Source organism: Apis dorsata, unplaced genomic scaffold (assembly GCF_000469605.1).
Source record: "Apis dorsata unplaced genomic scaffold, Apis dorsata 1.3 scaffold_56, whole genome shotgun sequence".
NCBI lineage: Eukaryota > Metazoa > Arthropoda > Insecta > Hymenoptera > Apidae > Apis > Apis dorsata.
The window spans coordinates 559,566-582,643 of NW_006263356.1; the positions used below are offsets into that span (position 1 = coordinate 559,566).

The window sequence follows — 23,078 nt, forward strand, 5'->3', positions numbered from 1 at the left end:
AAGAAATCCATTGTTTTTATTTCAATTAATATCACGTACAAATCGAAATTCTTGGAAGCAAATTCTTCCCATTCATTCGCTCATACGTGTGTTCGAACTACTTGTTGCGTGCCTGATCAAATTCTTGCGTTACTACTTGCCGCTGGCGCATGTACCGGGTGTCTCGTTTCAATAATCGAGAAATTTTTCATAAATTTTAACGTAGAATCATATTTTATCTTAGAAAAAAAAGTTTAACAAGAATAATTATCTTAAAAAACGTTATATTACCATATGATAATAGTTTAAAACAAAATATCTCAGAATAATTAAATTGAGAGGAAAAAAAATTTGAATAAATTTGATTTAATATCGATCGATCGATATTTCTTTAAAATAACTTTTAATTGCAAAAGTTAAATTATAATTAAAATATAAATTATTAATATAAAATGAAATATTATAAATTTAAATTTGGATCGAAGAAATTTTCTAAAATTATTTTTAATGATTCAAATGATAGGAAAAGTTAATTTATATATCGATGTAATAAATATTCTTACTTATTCTTATTAAAATTCAAATTATTGAATTATTTATGGCTCTTCAGTAAAAACAGAAATTAATTTCATTGATTTAATTTATTAAAATCATATTCGTGGAGTTTTTTTTTCGAAATTTTAATACGAGTTTTAAAGTGGGATAATTTCGCAATTTTAATTATAACGTAAAAGAAAATATTTCGTGAAAATTGTGTAACATAATAAAACCATATTATACAATAAAAAAAAAAATCTTTGTTAAAAAAAATTAAAAAGGAATATGAAATGATAACATATTTTAAGATAATTAAAATGAACCTGCATTTATCGTATGAGTCTAAATTTTTTTTATTTATTATTTTTTAATCTACATACATCTAATTATGATTTTATATTATATTATTTTTATTAATAACTTCTCGTTTTTTTACAATATACATTTAGAATTTATTATTGTTCATTTTTTTAAATTTATTTAATTTAAATTAAAATCAATTGAATTGAATTCATTCATATTGATGAAATAACAGGAAATATAGATATTCTGATAGAGATTGAATCATCCAATAATTGGGTAATACTTATAATTCCAAAAACATTAACGTCAAACCACCACTTATGAAGTTCACTTATAGTTCACCACTGTAAAAGTGATCAAACACAGATGTTGGAGGGGTATTGCATGTGGTATCACTCACTGTTCTAATTTAAGTTTCCAAACCAAGTTCGGCTGGATATATTTGAACATTAATATTTTCTATCATCTCATCATCGAGCAATAATACACTTTAGACAGTGGAAAGAACGAAATGTGGAAGTGTGAAAACTTATAATATATGTAATTGTGCAATATACGTGTAATATATGACAATGAAATTACTAAACAGATCTAATGTTTCAAAATGTTGTATAGAAATTTATAAAGTCTAATTAGAATATAAAAGATTATAAAAGATTCTGGTGATTATAATAATAATCATCTTTTTAAATAAACAAAACAAAAAAGAATTTAAAAAATGAAATTAAAAAAATTATAAATATAATCCTGATTAACAAAAATTCATAATAACAAATTAAAGAAATTTTCCAAAAAATAATTGATAATGGATAAGATAAAAAAAAAGTGATACATATCATTGATTCATTCTTATTCATAGAAATGATAACATTCAATTTATTATTGTATAGGGGAATAGTTGGAATAACTGAATGATTCATATATAAAGAATTTACTGATTGTTCCACTTATTTTTTCATTCAAATAATAATTAATCACAATAAAAACTATTAAAAATAATAATAAAATTAGAATAGAAAATTATAATTATATAATATACATATTTCATTAAATACACTTTATTTCCTCTATTTCATAAATCAAATAAGAAAACAAAATTTTATTATACTACCATGTATAATTAAATTTCATAATGTGTACATCGTATATTTGAAAATTTACATTCGATAGAACAATTATATTCAATTCGTGGAAAGTTAATAATGCAAAGTTTCGTAAAAAAAAAAAAAAAATCTGAGCAAAAATTTGTTACTCAATTCAATAAACAGCCTAAATCTTCCAATGTTTCGAGCGTTTGGAGGTATTTCCCGTAATATACGACAGAAGCTTCAGAGACAATATGTTTATTTTGTAATCGAGTCGTGGTCTCTCGGCCGGTAAAATAAATATATCTGACTAAAATATTCGCGCTATATTCATATCCATCGTGTGACCACCGTGAATATCGCGAATCAGAATGTGTACGACACTGATTCATCCATCGTGCGAAACAAAATGCGAGAGAGGAAGAAAGAATTTCTCGTGAACGAAAAATGCGATCGACCAACCACTGTGAATCGATTAATTTGGGACCTATAATAAGAATGGAGATAAAAAAAGAAAAGCTAATAATAACAACGAGGAAGATAGAATAAAGCAAAAAAAGTCTCTTTCTATTCTATATTATAAACGTGTACAGCGTAAAATGAGAAATTTATACGATAAAATAGATTTTTCCAAATTTTAATATTCTTCCTAAGAATTCATTTATTCCGATTTTCTCTAAATTATGAATCTCTGAATAATATATTTGCTATATAAAGAAGAAGAAAATAATGTCTGAACTGTCAAGAAAAACTTACGAAAAAATGACGAAAACGACGTGAAAGCAACGATGACAACCGCGAAGAGGTAATCAACGGAATGACGATCGTGATGACGAATAAAAAGGCGCGATGTACGATCGGTTGTCCGCTAAAGACGGCGATTCTGATTGGCTACTTTGCGATCAAGTAGAGGGAGGGGTTAGAGGGAAGAAAGGTAGGGGTTGTTGAATGAGTACTGGGACGAGCGACGTCGCAACACACTCCGTCACAATCACCCCGACGGGTAACGGATGTTCGAACGATTCCGTATTCGCGCGCCAAACTCACGAGCGATATACGAACAGCCGACACCACGAATTTCTTTAAACGAGAAATCGACTGAACGAACAGACGGCTGTGTCCACGGTAAGTTTTTTTTTTCTTTTTTTTACTTACGTTTAGATATCAATTAAAAAATTTTTTTTAAAAAAAACACATTTACATTAAATTTGTGAAGTTGAAGAAAATTTTTATATTTTTTTTCTCATACTATAGTTTTTTTTTTTTTTTTTTTGAGAGAATATTTAAATTTGTAGAATCAAAGTGATCAATCTTTTTTTTTTTTTTCTTTCTTTTTCTATGTCTATGGATGAATTTATAGGAAAAATTTTCTTAATTTTAAATTATAGTTTCTTGGAGGAATATTTGCATAGAATTATATTGCAATTATATTGCATACTTTGTTGAAATTTGAAATAAAAATTAATTATAAATTTTTTAATTTAAATAAATTTAATTAAAGAAAAAATAAAGCTAAGATTCATGAAATAATTTCTTCAGATGAAGAAGAAATATCTTTTTAAAGAATAAAATTGCCATTATTAGAGCTAAAATTATTAAAATAATTATAAGAAAAATTGTATAAAAATTTTTTAAATTATATTTTATAAAGAATATTATAAGAAATATTAAAAAAAAAAACCAAGAAACACATTAAAATATAAAATTTCGAATTAAAATATATATATAAAAATTTTGTTGTATAGAATGAAAAATGCAAACTTAATTATTTATAAATATTTCAGTTATTTTTCAAGCAAAATTAAAAAATAAATTAAAAATTTTTTTTTCTTTTAAATTTCATTATTTTTCTCTTCTAACAAAGTAACAACGTGACAGAAAATCATTAAAACATTTATATATATAATAAATGTGAAAATTTGTAGCAATGTAAGTATAAGATATTGAAGATTAATTATTGAATTTCTCAAAGAGTAAAATTTTAAGTATTAATATTTTTTTACTATTCATTTATCTTTTTCAATAATTTTTAATTAATGTAAATTTATTTTTTCACTTTCTTTATGCGTATATAATAACAAAATATAGCTAAACAAAAATTATTATTCTATAATTCTATATTTTTTTATTAATTAATTGAATACCAAAAAATTCATAACAATCATTTTTTTTCTATAAAATTATTCTAAATCATATTTTTCTTATATTTTGCCAATGCAAATAAATAAAAATAACAAACAAAAATAAAAAAACACAACAAAGCATTTCTTAAATAAAAAAACAAATTAACAATCTTTTGAAAAAGATTCTTTGATCCTCCAAATCATGCGTCTCTTTCATTGTCAACGAGCGACAATGTCGTTATTCCACCTCAATCTCATTCCATGGTCACTAAAATCGGCAAGTTGATTATTCACCGTACTAACTTTAGCAGGAATGTTGTATAAATAGTACGTAACCATTGCAGAAATGTTTCGAAAATGTAAACAGCATAACTGGATGTCGTCAAATTCGAAAATTTGTGACCAGCCTAATAACGATCACATCCGATCATCACAAAGCTCAGGCATGTGATGTGAACAACGAATCATTCACATTTTGATTAAATTTATATCATCGCTGTACTGCATATATTACATTGAAAATTTATCACAATTTTTACAATACTTTTCAGAATTCGACAAAGAAAACGACACACCGCTGTATCTACATTAACGAATTGTTTCACGGAAGTGAAAACATTAAAAACGAACACGAGAAATAATATATCGACCGAAAAAATACATTTGAAACATAAAAAAGAAAAAAAATGTTCGCTGCAATCATCTTTGTCTTCATATTGAATATATTATGGATAATATGTCAAGCAGTACCATTACTTGATTTAAAGAATGCGTTGGAAAAAAATGAATTGAATACCATAGTCACATCAGAGTGTTCTACGAATGGAAAATGTTCGGAATGGTTACCAATGCAAGAAGTTCAAAAAGATATTCCTACTATACCTGAAAATTTATCCATGTCGAAGTATAATTCTTATATACTTTTTAATCTTTCAATTTTCATATTGTTCCGTATATGCTAAAAAATGATATTGTTATGGATTGTAGAATTAATATTCAACGACAAGCTTCAAACTTAGATCCAAATACAATAATAGAGACATGGGATGATACTTCTGCGCCATTAAATAAGTTTTATCAAACTTCAACATTTGGTACCAAAATTGGAAATAGACTATCGAAGAAGGATGTTGTTATGTCTCGTAGTTGGAGTGCCGGTGGCATGCCCTTTTCCGTTCTTTATATGAAATCACATGGTTCTCGTGGAAATCATGCCAGTAAGAAAACATTAAACGAGAAAGAAAATAATAATATATTATTATGTAGACATATAAATACACATGGTATATATATATGTTAAGGTACTGTTCAACAACAAGAACAAGGAAAAATTGAAATTACGACACCAGCTACAATGCACTCCAATTCTCGCATTGCAGTACGTAACGGAAGTACTCGAAGACAATACTCGATAATACCACAACTTTTTATATCATATGGATGGGGTCCATTTGGCAAATGATAAGAATTCACTACTTAAAATATGACTGTTCAAAAGGAATACTGATCTCATAATTGTGGTATATGAAATATTTAATTATTTATAGTTTTAAATAAGTGTTATATTTTAATACATTCATGATTGCAATTCTAAATTTTAAGGTATTCACAAACAATAATAACATTATCTGTAAATATTTAAGTATTTTTCAATATTTTTAATATATCAAAAATTTCTTTCATTTTATTAATTATGAATAATTATTATATAGTATTTAGAAAATCATGATATATTAATACATTTATCAAACTTTCTTTTTAAAAAATCTTATTCTATTTCATTACATATAAAATTATGATTTATTTTTTTTTTTTATAAAATCAATAACTAAATTATTATAATAAAAAAATTATTTATTAACTTACCATTCATTTCTTTCATCGCTTTGATGAAATCTTGCGGATCTTTGAAAGATACAAATCCAAATCCTTTTGTCTTGTTTGTTCTTTTATCTCTCACTACTTTTGCTTTTTGAAAACTCGGATATTTTCCAAAAACTCTTACTAGCATTTCGTCTGTGACATCATTTCCTAAATCTCCGCAAAATATTCTGAAATCATCTATAATATAAAAAAAAAATTGTAAGATATATTTAAAAATAAATTATATGAACAGTACAGATATAAATAAATAATTAACCTTCATCCCATTCAAGCAAAGAAGGATCTTCCCATATTTGTCCACCAGCCATTCGTACAATTTTTTTATTTTTTTTCCCTTTACCTTTTGGATGAGTTTCTTCTGCACTAGCATTAGCCATGATAGAACTTGCTTTTCCTTGACTAATTGCTAATTCTGCTGCAGTACTAACTCCTTTTACCTTGGGTTTCTTTTTGCTGTCATCTTCAGGGATCTTTGTATTGATAATCTGTTCAATAATTTCTGGATGAATCATTGGTGCTGATGTAGATTCATAAGTTTTTGGAGTAGCACTTAAACACGGATCCACCATATTTGGTAAATATGGATTACTTATCTGTGCAGGTGATGAATATGTTGTAATAGAAGGAACCGTACCTATACGAAATAATATTTTATTGATAAATAAAAATATTTTATTTATTATTAATAGAAGTTTTATAATATATAAAATATTTTGTAATCACTAACCTTGTCTTGCTACTTGTTGAGGAATTAGCATTGGTGGTGGTGGAGGTGGTGGCGGTGGTGGTGGAGGTGGAGGTGGAAATCCAATCATTGGAGGAAAAGCTAAACTAGCTGCAGCAGCAGCAACAACTGGTGTTGGAAGTTCGTGTTGTTCTAACTGTCTAGCTACTTGATTATATGTATTTGCACCAATAACAGGCCTGACTATTGGTGTAACTAATTGACCACCAATTTCAGCTTCAAACCTAAAAATAAGTTTAAATTTGTAATTAATTAAAAAGATTTTTATTTTAGTCATAAATTTTTAATCATACAGTTACCTTTATCTAAACTTGTAATAATTTATTTGCTTTATAATAAATGAGCCACATAGTACAATTTACTATGTAAATTACAAACGATGCAATACTTTTAAAAACGTAAATGACATAATTAGTTACAAGGTAAAAAGAAGGGAATATATACAAAGAAACGATAAAATAAAAGAATAGTGCAAATAGGTTAGAAAGATTCTAATATATTTATAACTATCTTATACCTGTTCATTTCATCTTCCATTTGACGTAATTTGTCATCCATTTTAATATTTTTATTGTTTCTGAATTTCTTCAATAATATAAATATATATTTTTAGATTAATTGAAGATTTACAACCAAACGCACTTCAATAACATTACTTTCAATGTTTGAAGATCGAAAAATCGCTTAGTACTCACTAGTTACCTCAGTATTACCAACACAAATTATATACAACTTTAAATAGTTTATATCCTGTTTTGTCAAATATATTGCTTATTTCAATATATTTAATATAATCTTTAGAATGTGTAATGAAATTTTCTGTTTTAAGAATATTAAAAATATTATTTAGAATAATTTTTAAAAATTTATTATTTAGTGAAAATTATCTATAGTTTACTATACTGGCAATATTTAGACATTTAACATTAAACTTCTTGTATGTGGAAGCTCATCCAATATGATTATGTATAAAAGTTTTATTTTTCTACTTTTTATTATTGTCAACATTTCCAATAAATATGTAATTGCCGAAAATGATGAAGACGTATCGACAGATTTATATGTTATCGAAGGAAAAGTTTTTCCATGGGAAAATGGAGCTCCAAGTGGCTGGCAATTAATGACCCATGTCATGGCTAATGGTGGAGAACACTATGGTTTCTTAAGGTAAATATGCATTAAATATTTTCAAAATGCTAAAGATTAAAAATATTATTTATACATAAAAAAGTAATCAATTAATCAAAGACATAGAAATAATATAAAATAATTATTTTTTAAAACTTCATATAGGTTAGGAATATGAGAAATGTTAATAATTTTTAAATAATTTTTACTTTGCATTTAACATTTATAGAGAAGATGGAACATTTGTCATTTCTAATGTACCATCAGGATCATATGTAATCGAGGTTGTAAACCCAAATTGTGTTTATGAACCTATAAGAGTAGAAATTAACTCAAAAGGAAAGTTCAGGGCAAGAAAAGTTAATTTGATTCAGACATCACAAGTAATACAAGTTCCTTATCCATTAAAAATGAGACCTTTAACACCATTTCGATATTTTCAAGTTAGAGAACAATGGAGAGTAACAGACTTTTTATTTAATCCAATGGTAAAATTGTTATTTTAATTATTATTATTTTATAAATTTGTAAAGAGAAAAAGAAATGAAAATATATATTTTTTTAATTTTTGTAGGTTTTAATGATGATATTACCATTATTGTTAATTATGATTATACCAAAAATTATGAATGATCCTGAAACCAGAAAGGTTAGTAAATATTTCAATTATACATATAATTTAAATATATACAAATTTAAAAATATACATAAATTTATTATATAATGATGAAAAATATATAATTATTATTTTTATTTTTCTTAGGAAATGGAACAATTAAATAATTTCACTAATTATAATATGCCAGAAATGTCTGAGGTAATAACATCATTTTTATCTGGTGGAGAAAAACAAAAATCAAAAGCAGTAAAAGCAGCAAAAAAAAGACAATGATTGAAAAGTCTATAGGATGTATGTTTGCACTTTTACTCTAGTCTTTTAGTTAATCATATTTTAGAAAAAAGATGTCGAATTTTTCTTTCCACATTTGAAAAATAACAGTGAATTCTAAAATGTTATTTAGTGCATAATTGAATATACTAATATCATGTTATATAATTTTTTTTATTAGGATGTTTTTAGATGGCTATTACAAAATAATAAATTTTAAGAAAATAAAAAAAATATTTTCAGGAATATTAATAATAGAAACTTTTTGTTTCTTATAAAATATTAATATATAATTTCACATATTGTTCACGAATTATTTTGGATGTATTTATTTATAATTATTTTATTTTTTCTTTATGTAATATTAAAAGTATCTAGAAAGTATCTAGAAAGAAATTTAAATATTAAATATAATAAATGTAACATAGTTAAAAAAACATTATATCAATCAATATTTGACAGAATATATTTATAGTTTAACAAATAAATATTCCAAAATTGCATTTATATTATTATTCTATATTAAGAAATTAAAAATTTGATATTTATCTAAAATCCATATATTCAATAGAATAACTTAAGTAAAGTAATCATGAATGAACAGATTATTAATTAAAAAATATTTAAAAAATATTTAATAATAGTTAACTTATATTATTGTCATGTTGTTTAGATTTCGATTTGTCAAAAATAAATTTAATTTATTATTAAAAAATTATATATAATTCATTATTATTATTAAAAGTATTAAAAAAATAATAGTAAAAGTAATAGTAATAAATAAAAAAAAATAAAGATAGTATTAAAGAATTTTATTAAAATATTTTAATTATTATATTAATTATTTTATAAATTATTATTTCAATAAATTGAAATTTATTATTATTTACAATATATCACAGATTATTTTAAATGTAATTTTTTTATAGTTATTGATTATTTAAGTTTAAATAATTAAATATTTAATTATAATAATTAAATATTTAAATTTCGAATTTGTAACATACGTTCTCTGGCTGCTTTAAATTGTTCAAAAATATTGTCTATATTAGACATAAGTTTATCTGTACTCAGTTTTTGAAAATGATCTAATTGATGATTATTTTTAATTGAATTATGAGTTTGATGAATGATATTCATTTTTAATTTTATATAACCACTTGATGTAACATTTAATTGTGATTTATTTAATATTTTATCTTCATGTCCTTTGGGAATACTACAGAAAGTTATATCTTCTAGTTCATAAGTACCACCTGTGAAAAATCTTCTAAGAGAATTAATAATACTTCCTGATGGTCGCCAAGTAGGAATATTGAATTTATATAAACCAGGCAGTACAGGCAAAAGTATAGCTGCATAACCTTCTGTACGATATCTGAAATTTTTAATTATTGAATTAAACTTAATTTTTTTTTTATTATTTTTATTTAAAATATAAAAATGTTTAATTGATTTACCTAAACCAACTATCAAGTGATGTAACTGATAATAAGAATCGAGGCCAAGATGATAGATTATTCATATCAAGCTCAGTGGTTGATTGAAATTCTAATGATATTTGTGAGGCATAACTAAAATATGCTGAATTATTCTTTAAATTACATCTTTGAGTTCTTCCAAATAAACTATCACTTTGATTTGTACTCCAATGTTCTGGCAAATAAACATGATAAGAAATACAAAGCCCATCAAAAAAGAAATCATGAGCTGATAAAATATCTAATTTTATAAAATATTTATATACATTTGGTAATACTAATTGCATGCCTCGAAATATTTCTGCTTCTTTGTGTATCAGTTGTTCTTTAATTTCCTATAAAATATAAAAATTAAAATAATATTTAATAATTTTATACTTGTAGTTATAGACATATTATAAAGATTAAACTAAAGTAATGAATACTTCAATTATAATATTTTTAGCATCAAATATATTTTTATTTAATTTTATCAGTAAAAAAAAATTTTTGTATAACATATAACATGAAAATATATAGAAGTAGATTATACAATCGCAATACTACGAAATTGTATGAAAGTTACTTTTCCGTTTAAATGACAGTATTGCTCCATCATATATGTATAAACAGAAAGATATATAAGTGGGTTTGTGTATATATGTAGACAGACAATATAAGTGTAAACGTGTTCAAGCAGCTATTCAGTGCCATAGGATTCAGTCGGATTTCAGACCACGGTTTAATATACTTCATTCTCATATATTAGATGTATTTTAAATAACTGATAAATCTTGATTACACTATAATAACATGGTCGAAAATATACAATTAAATATGAAAATAATTACATCTTATAAATGTATTCTAACCAAGTGCAAAATAAAACAATTAAAATCAGTTTCGTGAAACACATGTTTAATTATGAAAAATTATTAATAATAGTGACAACTTTTTATTAAATTTAAGAATTATGTTTTATCCACAAAGAATGATGAGACAAATTTCTGAAATCTCCTATGTTGGGTATGTATATATTTCGTTATATTTTAATAAGATTGCGTAATATGTAAATAATTCCTCATAAAAATAATTTTAAAAAATTAGTTAATTAAATTTTAAATTGTAATATATAATTTAATTGTAATTATTTGATATGCAATTTAAAAAAAAAATAAAAATATGGTAACATTTATATTTTTTATTTGAAATATATTAAAAAATGTATTTAAATATATAATGCAAAAAAATAAGATGGAAATATCCTAAAACCGGTTTATAACAAGAACGGTTTATAACTTAAACATGTATTTTATAATATAATATACATGCTTACTCGTTGCGTTTCGCTTTGTTGTTGTTGTAATTCCAACGATGACTGTTTCTCAGAAACATGTTCGAGCCAATAATTAAATTGAATTCCACTGGAATTCGTGATAACGTAATAATAATCGTCCGTAAAATCAGGATTTACTGTTAAAATTTTGTGCAATCGATCGTACGTAATAACAAATAACACTATTTCCGTATCCTCATCAGAACTTGTTAAGATTTTATCTTGTTGAGATAAGTCAACCATGACATACATTGTAGAATTATCCATATAAAGATAGTGATTCGTTCGAATCCTAGTTTCATCAGGTATATTATCTATAACCATTTTATTGTATCTTTCAGAAAAGGGTTTGCGGTTTTGCAAAACCGGTAATGCAGTTTGATTTCTGATCGCTAGCTTTGTCTTATAAGGTTTCGTTAATAAGTCATCATTTAAATAATAAGAATCATTTTGCGTATAGGTATAAAGTCGAGAACCTTCGATATTTTTTTCTTTGATTTCTTGATAATATGCTTTTTGAGATTCAGTTAAACAATTTGTCTCGTTGCTATAAAAACTCACTTCGAACGGACTGAATACTTTTTCTTGCCAGTTAAAAATACGATCTTCTTCTTCAAGAAAATTTGAGTCTCTGGTATCCCCTTCATTTTCTAAGAGTTCTGCAAGCAAAGGCCTTTGCTGTACGATTTTGACTCTGAAATAATAAACGCAGAAGATAAATACAATTTACAAGGTAGAAACAATTTCTGCCAGATGGCTGAGATCTAATTCTATCGTCATATCTGTTTTCGGCGGCAAAACAATTGCGTTATTTCACATTATAATGATCATTTCAACAATTGAAGTTAATTATATAGTTCAGCAGTATATAAGAATAAATAGAAAAAGGAATAATATCACAAATTGTAATTTTTGAAATTTATCAAATTTTTTTTATGCGTTACTCATTAAATTTGTTATTAGAAATTTTGAAATATTACCTTATTTTAAAGTTGCTTATAGGTTCTTTAACTTTGTAATTGGCAGCTATTTTTTGCTTTCGTATTTTATTTGCCATTTCTTTTAATATCGAATATATCGATCATTTGAATTGTTGATTCAAAAGAAAGTACATTTGAGTATCGGTTAAAAAGAGTAACTGAAGAAAACTATCGACAATCGTTGGACGAATGTATTTATCGATTTTTCTGTTGCCTAGTAACAGGTGTTGAGCATACATACACCTGCATTTTATATTCGTTTTTATATTTTTATGTATGATTGTAGCAACTTGCTTTTGACATAGAATTAATATAGTTATAAGATCCTTATATCCTGTTGAGTCAGCTTTTTAAGACGTATAATAACGTAATAAAAACAGTAATATTTCATAGGCATCCTTTGCAAATATGTATATATAAATAATATATAAATATGCGTGTAAAACATTCTTCTTGTATTAAAAAAAAATAATGAACTTTTATTTTTACAATTATGTATATTATAATATATTTTTCATTTAATTTAATTTTTATAATTTATTTTAGAATCGAAATGTCTATTTCGAATTAATTATAATATGATATTGTATTATAAATTATTTCTATAATAAAAATTAATTGTAAACTATATTTCCAAAAATAAAATTATATTTTTTAAAAAATTTTTAAATTTCCTGAAATAATATTTATAACATATGATTTTGTGTTGTTGTATATACATTTTAAATGTCAAATTATAAAAATAATTTGTGAATTGACATTTTGTCTGTAATCTTTCAAACAAACTTTAAAACAATAACATTATAAAATATAATAATATTAAGTTCCTATTTTTTATTCGATAATAATATTTAGATAGTTAATTATATGTTAAGAATGTTTTATAAAATACAAAAAAAAAGTGATTCGATAAATAATTTTTCAGCATAGATTTTTTTTGTTATTGGGATAAATTTTTATTTATTTAAATCTCATTATTATCGCTGAGCGATGTCATCAAAACACACACATTATATAATATATGAAACATATTTATATATTATATAAAAAGGATAAAATAAGAATTGAAAATCAACGCCATCTCTTGAGTATTTATAGAAAAATAATTCTAGAGAAATGTTTTTGTTACACAAAAGATGACGCTGAAAGTCAATTCTATCTCTATCTTTCTTTTTATTATTTTCTATCTTTTCTTTACCTATTTCATTTGCGGTACTCTAAAGATGACGCTGATTTTCGAATTTTGATTCTATTTCTATTCTTTCAATATTTACTGTTCTTGTTTATATTTGTTCTTCAAAATTTCTTAAAAATTCTTAAAAAAATCCAAGAACATGAATAGAATATAAAGCTTCGATATTTGATTAATTTTATTGTTTTTTTTTCTTATTTATTGATTAAAAAAATCTTAATTCTATTATTTGAATAATATATATTATGATAATTATTATTATTTGAAATAAAATATGCAAATTTAAGTTATTATTTTCAAAATTGAACATATTTTTGTATGTTATGTAAATAATTTTTATAATTTTTAATGATATGAATAATGTAGATAATATATAATTTTATAGATGAATAATTAAATCTTTCGTGTAATTTTTGATAAAAAATGAAATTTTTGATTACTTTATAAGAATTATTAAATTGATATATTTTATACAAAATTCTATAAGTATTATAATATTTTATAAATATTATTTTAAATTTTGACGATAAATATGCCGAATTATATTTTATTAATTATATTTTAAATACTTATATATCAATATCAAATATTGCATTGAACTTCATTGATATTTTATTATTGAAAGCAAGACGAAGTATCGTAACTATCTAAAGTATTATACAGATATTATGATTCACTAAAGAAAATTGAATGAATCATCAAGTTAAATGTACACATATTCGTTAATATGCCGGTGCACGTGAATTGTAATTTTTTACTATTATATTTTCATTGTTTAAAAATAAATATTTATGTTCATTAATCTTATTCATTTTTATGTTTTATATATATATATATATATATATATTAAATTATAACTTATATATTATATATATTATAAATTACATATATTTTAATCAAACAAAAATAATTATTTTATCTCCAATATTTTTTATATTAAATCAACATAGAGAGATATAAAACATGATAATAATAGGTAAAAATAAAGCTGAAAAAACATGTCAATAATCTATAACAAAATAATTATTACATTCTACTATACTATATCTTGTGGCACTTTCTATTCGTGTAATGTACTTGGTCGTCGAGTTCACCTGTTGCGACGCTAACTACCTTCAGCTATAAAGTCTTTTCGAACGTGTCCTGTCGTAATTTGTAGCTGATAATACGGATCTGGCTTCATACTATAACTGATCAGAGTAATGGGCAATTTTATTTGAAGATAATTTAATTTATCTTGCATTGCTGATTAAAATTTATTTGATCTCGTGTACAGGTATTAAGGTCATTGGTATTTTTCAAATAAATGAAACATGCCAATATACAATTATAAATCACGCGGATATAAAATACATATTCAACTGTATATCTGTCAATCGTTCACTACGCAAGGTTTCTGTGTCAATTTTCCGGATAATCGATCTGATAAGATAAAATAAATATGTATCATTTGTATGAATAATGCTAAAGAAAAATTAATTACGAATCTACTCATAATGATTAAACGAAGAAACAATTTCATAGATTGTGTGTTGCACGTGTATTAAGTAGATGTTACTTGTATCGTTTATAGTTTATATATTTAGCGTGCAATTAGTGATTAATCAAATACAGGTACAATATATTTAATTCTTTATGTATACATGTGAAATTTAATGTGTATTTTTGTTATTAATTTTAACAAAGATAAATTAATTCACATTATTTAATTCTTTATTAGTTTATTTTATTATTTTTTTTATTAGTTTATTAATTTTTTTTTAATTGAAATAATCATAATAATACTTAGAAGCATTAAAATAAAAATTTATACATAATATTAAATATTAATAGTTTTATCATATTTATTATTAATTGTTTCATTTTATATATTACAGAGGTTTCAAATTAATTAGAATGGGAAGTAATCAAGAAGGAGAATCTGCGATAACAATACCACTGCAATATAATAATTCTGTAAGAAATTATATTTATAATTTTTATTATATTTGTCATAACCTTTATAAATATTATGTATAATAAATCTAATAAAAAATTTGATTTTCTATATATTGCAATAATTTTGATATTTTCAGCATTGGAAAGCTATATTTGAAAAATATGATTTAGATGGGGATGGAAAAATCACATATCAGGAATTAAGAGCTATGATACGTAGTTCTTCTTATTCCAATGATATTCCAACCAGAGTTGTTCATATGATTATGCGTAAGGCAGATCTAGATGATTCAGGATATTTAGATTTTCCAGAATTTATAGCTATGGTATTTTTATTTTATTGTATATTATATTAAAATTATATTAAATTTATGTTTTTTACAATTTACAATTATGTTTTTAAAGTTATTGTATATATTATTTATTTATATTTTCACTTATGTAATTAAAAAATTAGTTATTATATTAATATTATTTTCAAGTATTTATGATAATTTATTTTTTTTTGTAGATACATAGAAAAGATATGCAAGGTGTTTTTGGTCACTTGGTGCAACGATATGTACAATCTATGGTTCCACAAAGACCAACTACTTTTCAAATAGCACGGTCTAGTGATATCACTGATGGACAATATGAAGAAGAATATAGTTGTAAACCTCCAGCATTAGCAATGATAATTATTTCCATATTAGAAATTATTTTATTTTTATATGATGTAATTGTATATAAATCACCTTCTGTTGAAGGACCAGCAGCTACATTATTTATTTATAATCCACACAAAAGATATGAAGCATGGAGATATTTAACATATATGTTTGTACATGTGGGGTGTGTATTTGTTTTTTATCATTGAATGTAACTATTTTTATATGATTAAGAAATTAAAGATTTTTTTTTATACAGGGTATTTCATCTAGTGGTAAACTTACTTGTGCAAATAATGTTAGGTATTCCATTGGAAATGGTGCACAAATGGTGGAGAGTATTAATTATATATGTAGCGGGCGTTTTAGCAGGATCTCTTGGTACATCTGTATCAGATCCTACAGTATATTTAGCAGGAGCATCAGGTGGTGTATATGCATTAATTACTGCTCACGTGGCAACCATTTTAATGAACTGGTCGCAAATGGAATTTGCTGTTTTACAATTATTAGTATTCCTTGTCGTAACGGTTGTTGACGTTAGTCAAGCAATATATAATCGTTATGTATTAGAAACCAACGACCAAGTTGGATATGTTGCTCATTTTGCTGGTGCCATTGCAGGCTTACTTGTAGGTATAAATGTACTTCGTAATCTTGAAGTTAAAACATGGGAAAAAGTTGTGTGGTGGGCCAGTATTATTACATATACTGTACTTATGACAGCTGCTATTTTATGGAATATTTTCTATACATCTTATTATAATTAGTTTTCATATATTTATTTTTTTGCTAAATGTTTTCTAATGTAATAGAAATTGAAATCTTGCCACTATATAAGCAGAGAGCAAAAATTTTTCTATAAAAATAGATAAATAAACAAGATGCTAGTTTAAGCATTTAAAATAAATATTAATATATTGCATACTGTGATATAGAAAATCTCTATATATTGCACAGAAAAAGTAAATTAATGACAATAATAAATAATTTTACACTTGATAATATTTTGTACTAATAAAGAAAAATAATATTTTCTAATTTAATTTTCTTTGAAAATATATATATATATAAGAACAAATATTTTTATAATAATAAATTACATAAAAAATTTAATAATCATTTAAATATCATACAAGTATAAACGAAAAGAATATAATTCGAATAGTAATATTAATAATTCAAATGTTTAACCATTTTTTACTAATATAAACATATTCAAATTATATTAATTTAAACATACGATTTTTTTATTGCATCTTATAATACAAATATTATTATGAATTTACAATAAATATAAAACAATAATTGCAATAGAATATTTTACAGTGCAATATTCTCAATATTTAAATATATATTAGAGTAATATTTTATTACTCATAACACTTATTTTTGAAAAAAACATGTTTTATTATTAACATTATAATACATATAAAGTATTATTGATAAAAATACTATTATCGAAGATTTGTCTTCGAAAATAATTTTTGTTTAATAAGTTACTGCACTTCATTATCATGTATTTATAATTCACTATTCATGTACCTGATTTGCAAACTATTAATACAACTAATTTGACTACATTTATAAATGTATAAAGATTTTCACAAACTTGATATTTTAATTGTGAAATCTATAAATATTTTAGTCACTAATAAAATGAAACTAAATATATTATATATTTATTTCAATATATATATGTTTTTAGAATAGAAGTTCAGAAAAATATAATTAATAGAAAATTAAATATTAAAAGTGCCTTTCAATTATAAAATCAGTTCTAAATTTCAAATTCTAAATAAAAAAATTTTAAATATAGAATTTATTGTTTTATATTTTTAAAATTTATTTAAAAACACACTGTATTAATTTTAGAAAGAAAATAAAATATCAAGATAATTTTGAATTTATAATACATATATAAACATTTATAATAAAATATTAAGTATAATTTTGTACAAAAAAAAATTATAGTTTAAAGTACAAGATGTAAAGTTACAGAATTTTTTTGAATAATTATTTAAAATTTCTCTCTCTTTTTTTTCTTGATAATTATAATTCTGAGAGTACATTTTAGCATACTCATAAGAGAGAGAGAGAAAAAAAAGAGAAAGAGAAAGAGAGAGAGCTATGAGGTACATCATTTGAAATAGTAGAGAAACTGTATCATCATTAATTATTACTTTAAGAACAATAAACTTCTAGTATTTTTAATAATTATCTAGATTTGTGTCATGCACAAGTATATTTATTATATTTTATCACTAATTATATTAATTATTATGATTAATACATAAAAAAAAATTGCAAATATTCTTTATTCCTTATTTTCATCAAATAAAATATTCAATTTATTTTTTGCTTTATTTTGTATTTGTTTTGTTTTTATATTATATATTAATCGTATATATATATATATACTATTATATAAATATATATATATTTAATAATCAAATTCCCTAAATACGCACAAAATGCAACGAAAGTATTGAATATAATGTAAATTCTTTATTTTTATATTTTCATATGAAACAACATTTAAAATTAAATTATTTTTAAATAACGAACTGTTAGATTATATATAATAAAAATAAAAAAAATAAGTTTTGTAAAAACTTGTTGCTCTTTCTCATTTTGTTTTTTTCTTTTTAAGAATACTTACGCGTTATAATTATAGTTGAAATTATTTAAAGTGATTCATCACACAAAAAAATAAATTTAAATTTATATTTTTTAATTATCATTGAATTATTTAAAAAGCTAATAGAATAATTTTATAAAATATTAAAATAAAATGTTAAAATATTAAATCATTTATTTTTATTTTATTTTTTTTAAAGATTTAAGATATTTTATCAAAATTATAAAGAAAATGTTATCTTTTATTATTGATTCTTTTATAATGATTTTTTAATGATGAAGAGATTTTGAAATTTTCAAAACTGAAATTAATAAATAGTTTTTCATAATATTAAGCAGAAATAAAAGTAATTTAAGAAAATCATCATAAAAAACATAATTAATATGAATAAATATTGAATAAAATTAATAGTTGTAATAAATTAATCTTAAAAAAAATCGAATAAATCGAGAAGAAAACGAATAAAAATATTATTTTAACAAAAAATAAAAAAAAGTTTATCAGGAGGAATAGGAACCTTAACTTTGTTTATTAATTATATTTTTATGATTTTTCGCGTATAAGTGCTTCTTATTATCTTATTATTTTGTGTATGTAAGTTTTGTAATAAATATCAAATTTTAAGTAAAAAAATGCGTATTTTTTTTTTTTATAATCACAAATAATTAATAAATATTGACATAATATATCGCTCATAATCAATTGGATAATTTTATTAAATCGAATCATTTTACTAAAAAATATATTTTTTGTTTGTTTTTAATATTTAGCGTTACAAAATTCGGTAATTACTTCTCTTTTTAATTAAGAAAAAAAATTATTAATAGTAATTAAATTGATATTTAGAAAATTTTTATTTTGGTACTTATAAAAATTAAAATTAATGTTTTTATATAATAAATTAAATAATTATTATAACTCGAATGAATTAATATGTTATATTTTTTGTCTGAATAACCTTAAATTAATTTTCATTTAATCACATCATTTATTGTTTTTAATTAAAATTATTAAATCATCAAATAAGCTGCTAAACAAAATTAGAATATAAATCTCTTATTTTAAAAATAATTATGAGCGACATCAAATACACATGTATATTCAACCAAATAAAATAAAGTGTTCATTATGATGAAAGAAATATTATGTTCGTATTACTCATCATGTATTTTGTACGCGCCTTTTCTATATAAAATAGAATAGAATAAATTATAAATAATCGTCGCTTTAAATAGATACGATTTCGACGTTAAAATACAGATAATTATTAAGTTTTTATTTGTTAGATAAACAGTTCCTATCTTAATAATAAGTACCATTATTTTGGACAGGTACGATCATTTGTAATCGTGACACATCTTTTTCTCTGTATAAGTATATATGTATTTCTTTCAGTCAAATATTACGATATTTAATAATAAAGAAAAAATGACATATCGTTACGTCTTATTTTTAAATGATTAACTGTACAATTAAACCATCATATATTTTTTTATCTATTTCAAAAAAACACGTATTAAATATTAAAATTAATATATATATATATATTTTTCAAAATTCATTAATCCTTAATAAGTTCATCATTGTATACGAGTCATCAATGATCCCCCGGAAATATCTTCATTATAATTTTCAATTAAGAATAAGATGAAGTAAAGGAAGATACAAATAAATTTGTGGTATGTAATCAAGATTTTCTTCTAATTGAATATTTCGATATAATTTTTGTATTTAATTTTTTTTTAAACTTCAGTTTTATTTTAATCTACCAGGAACTTTGAATTTCGTACGGCACTGAAGTATTAAAAAAAAACGTTCATGTACGCTCTGTATATCCATCATGCTTGGCCATATAAGAAAATAACACGAAGCGTTTAGAGACAAGAGTCAAAAGGGGTGCTCGTTATTATAACGGAGGTGATTTTTATTTCAACAAAAATAACAATTTTTTTACATTGAACTGTTTTGATAATAATATTATCGTGTATGCTACACCTGTAGTTTACTGTAGGCGTGGTATGTTCTCGCTCGCTATTAATTGTAGTTAATTTATTTGAATTAATCGCATTAATAGCGGGTTTCATAGGTAATATCGCTTCTTAGCCTTTTTTTTATTTATTTATTTATTTATTTATTTATTTATTTATTTAATAATTATTATTTCACTTCTCCTTCCTCTTTTTTCCTTTTTCTTCTTTTTTGAAATCTCGTTTCGTTTAACTTTTTGTCTCCTTAGTTTCTCGCGTTTTGCACGACCGCATTGTAAGCATTATCATCGTCATCATCATCATTGTTATTACTATTATTATTTATTATTATTATTAATATTATTATTAATATTATTATTAATATTATTATTATTATTGTTATAATTATTATAATAATAATTATTATTCTTATTGTTATTATTATTATTATTATTATTATTATTATTATTATTAATATAGTACAATATTTTTAGGAGGGAGCTGAGTACCTCGGCGTGTTTTATTTCGTTCCTTTTTTTTTCTTCTCTTTATCTATGTACAGACTTTTTACTTGAAAGAGATCGATCGATAGATATCGATCTTCTTTCAGGTTACAAACGAGTAGGTACTTACATACACACGTCTTATATCGATACCTTACGTCGTTTCTAGTCCTATAGAATAGTCTAGATGTGTGATTTGCCTGTCATATCAACGATAATATTCGTTTCTTTTTTTTTTTTTTTTTTTTTTTTTTTTTTTTTTTTTTTTTTTTTCTTTTTTTTTTTTTTCTTTTTATTTTTTATCGTGTCTGTGTATTTGTGTATATATTCTTATTTTCATTTGATGTTTTACGTTGCTAAAAAGTACTTAAAAAGAGGGCTGCCATTGTCGTACTCCGCTTTCTAACTTTATTATTTTATGTCTAATGTACGGCATGGCATTCCACCATTTACATACAACAATATCATTCGAGCAAACGTTAATCTTGAAAATATTTTTACATGTGATTGCGATATTGCATCGTACTTATACGTATGTACAAAGATTAAAGCACAAAAAGAGAGTTCAACATTTTTTTCGATACATATATAATATTTTGTGGAGTTTAGATTTGATGCAACGCAAACATGTAAATGTACATGTAGGAAGTTTCTTCTTATCACAATTGGAGAGATCGAACTATGTTGGTAATGGAATTTAATAATAATGATAAATGAAAAATGTAAATATATTCAATCGCTTCAATTGCTGCAAAAAGAAAGCAGAGAAACGTCAAGGGGGCACCACTCTTCGAAAAGTACAATCGGATTGCGGGTGATCGCATTTAAAAATCGCTGTTCACATTATACCTTTCCGTTTATTCGTTTTAACTTAATTTCCCATAATGTTATTTCTCTTTTCGTTATTTTAGTGGAAGCATTTAAACACGGTATTCTTCAGGACTCCGATTTTGTATAATCTAAAAAAAATTTTCTTGTTTTTTTTTTTTTCTTTCATAAGTGTAATAATAAAAATTTTGTAATGATACAATTTGTATTGATTGTGAATTACCTTTATAATCGGCTAAAATAAATGCTCTGTATATCTTATGCGAGGCTGAAAAATTTCCATATTGTTTTTTTTTTTTTCTTTTTTTTTTTTTTTTTTTTTTTTGAGAAACTGAATCTATAATACGCATATTTATATATATATATATATAATTCCATTCACAAATCATGTGATTAATTTTTTCACGACTGCTTTTCGCATGAAGACAGATTATCAAAATAATAGTGGGAAAATGTCTTCTGATCGATACATTTATAACACACATCACTTGAAATATCGTTTACGTTGATAAGTAGTTGCACAGAACGATATATTAGATTATTATCAAGCGTTAGAAAAAAATTTACGTCAGATTATATCTCTTTCTTTTATATCTCTTTTGTTTAATATTCATGATTTCATGATCGAAATAATATCAGTCACTATGTAGTGAAATAATGATAATGCCGAGTATTGCAAAATAATAATGATGGCGATCATAATTTTTTTACAGGTTAACGTAATATAATTGCTCGATCGACACAATCCCTACTATAATCATAACAATATGAGAAAGGACAGTGTGTTGATGTAATAGATGATTACGTGTTTTTTGAGATCTTTAAAGATTCTTTTTTTTTTTTTTGTCGTTTAAAAATATGTAAAAATCACGATATAGAACACAGAAGTTCTTTTTTTTTTTTTTTTTTT

The 23,078-nt window shown here is 23.2% G+C and overlaps 5 protein-coding genes across 9 annotated transcripts in view; 3 read left to right on the forward strand and 2 right to left on the reverse strand.

Annotated features, from left to right (window-relative positions):
* LOC102676496 (RNA-binding protein 42) overlaps positions 1 to 7,386 on the reverse strand; it is a 10,235-nt gene extending 2,849 nt beyond the window's left edge. For both annotated transcript variants that reach the window (XR_420814.2, XM_006609398.2), the window contains exons 1-4: positions 7,174 to 7,386; positions 6,639 to 6,880; positions 6,168 to 6,545; positions 5,894 to 6,088 (exon numbers count right to left, since the gene is read on the reverse strand). Coding sequence is in view for 1 of the 2 variants with exons in the window: in XM_006609398.2 (XP_006609461.1) it covers positions 5,894 to 6,088; positions 6,168 to 6,545; positions 6,639 to 6,880; positions 7,174 to 7,214 (856 nt within the window). In the remaining variant the exon portion in view is untranslated. The remainder of the gene's footprint in view (positions 1 to 5,893; positions 6,089 to 6,167; positions 6,546 to 6,638; positions 6,881 to 7,173) is intronic.
* On the forward strand, positions 2,668 to 5,664 carry LOC102676358. The gene is made up of 4 exons (XM_006609397.2): positions 2,668 to 3,029; positions 4,579 to 4,931; positions 5,015 to 5,244; positions 5,329 to 5,664. The coding sequence occupies exons 2-4, from the start codon at positions 4,714 to 4,716 to the stop codon at positions 5,487 to 5,489; spliced, it is 609 nt and encodes a 202-aa protein (XP_006609460.1). The 5' UTR covers positions 2,668 to 3,029; positions 4,579 to 4,713; the 3' UTR covers positions 5,490 to 5,664.
* Positions 7,387 to 7,418: 32 nt separating the features above from the next.
* LOC102676670 (ER membrane protein complex subunit 7) lies at positions 7,419 to 8,739 on the forward strand. Its single transcript, XM_006609399.2, has 4 exons — positions 7,419 to 7,823; positions 8,014 to 8,272; positions 8,359 to 8,433; positions 8,548 to 8,739. Exons 1-4 carry the CDS (start codon positions 7,615 to 7,617, stop codon positions 8,674 to 8,676), a joined length of 672 nt encoding a protein of 223 aa, XP_006609462.1. The 5' UTR covers positions 7,419 to 7,614; the 3' UTR covers positions 8,677 to 8,739.
* An 835-nt stretch (positions 8,740 to 9,574) lies between these two features.
* On the reverse strand, positions 9,575 to 12,680 carry LOC102678015 (Meckel syndrome type 1 protein). The gene is made up of 4 exons (XM_006609407.2): positions 12,450 to 12,680; positions 11,470 to 12,163; positions 10,134 to 10,489; positions 9,575 to 10,051 (listed from the first exon to the last, which is right to left on the reverse strand). The coding sequence occupies exons 1-4, from the start codon at positions 12,524 to 12,526 to the stop codon at positions 9,649 to 9,651; spliced, it is 1,530 nt and encodes a 509-aa protein (XP_006609470.1). The 5' UTR covers positions 12,527 to 12,680; the 3' UTR covers positions 9,575 to 9,648.
* Positions 10,633 to 17,231, forward strand: LOC102677688 (rhomboid-related protein 2). Of its 4 annotated transcripts, XM_006609405.2 has the most exons (6): positions 14,634 to 14,840; positions 14,918 to 15,255; positions 15,519 to 15,597; positions 15,717 to 15,905; positions 16,091 to 16,413; positions 16,489 to 17,231. In XM_006609405.2, exons 3-6 carry the CDS (start codon positions 15,538 to 15,540, stop codon positions 16,997 to 16,999), a joined length of 1,083 nt encoding a protein of 360 aa, XP_006609468.1. In that variant the 5' UTR covers positions 14,634 to 14,840; positions 14,918 to 15,255; positions 15,519 to 15,537; the 3' UTR covers positions 17,000 to 17,231. The 4 variants fall into 4 exon arrangements, with proteins under 4 accessions (XP_006609467.1, XP_006609468.1, XP_031370992.1 ...); XM_006609404.2 differs by lacking the exons at positions 14,634 to 14,840; positions 14,918 to 15,255 and adding an exon at positions 10,633 to 11,159; XM_031515132.1 differs by lacking the exon at positions 14,918 to 15,255 and having other exon boundaries at positions 14,634 to 14,917.
* The last annotated feature ends 5,847 nt before the right edge of the window (positions 17,232 to 23,078 follow it).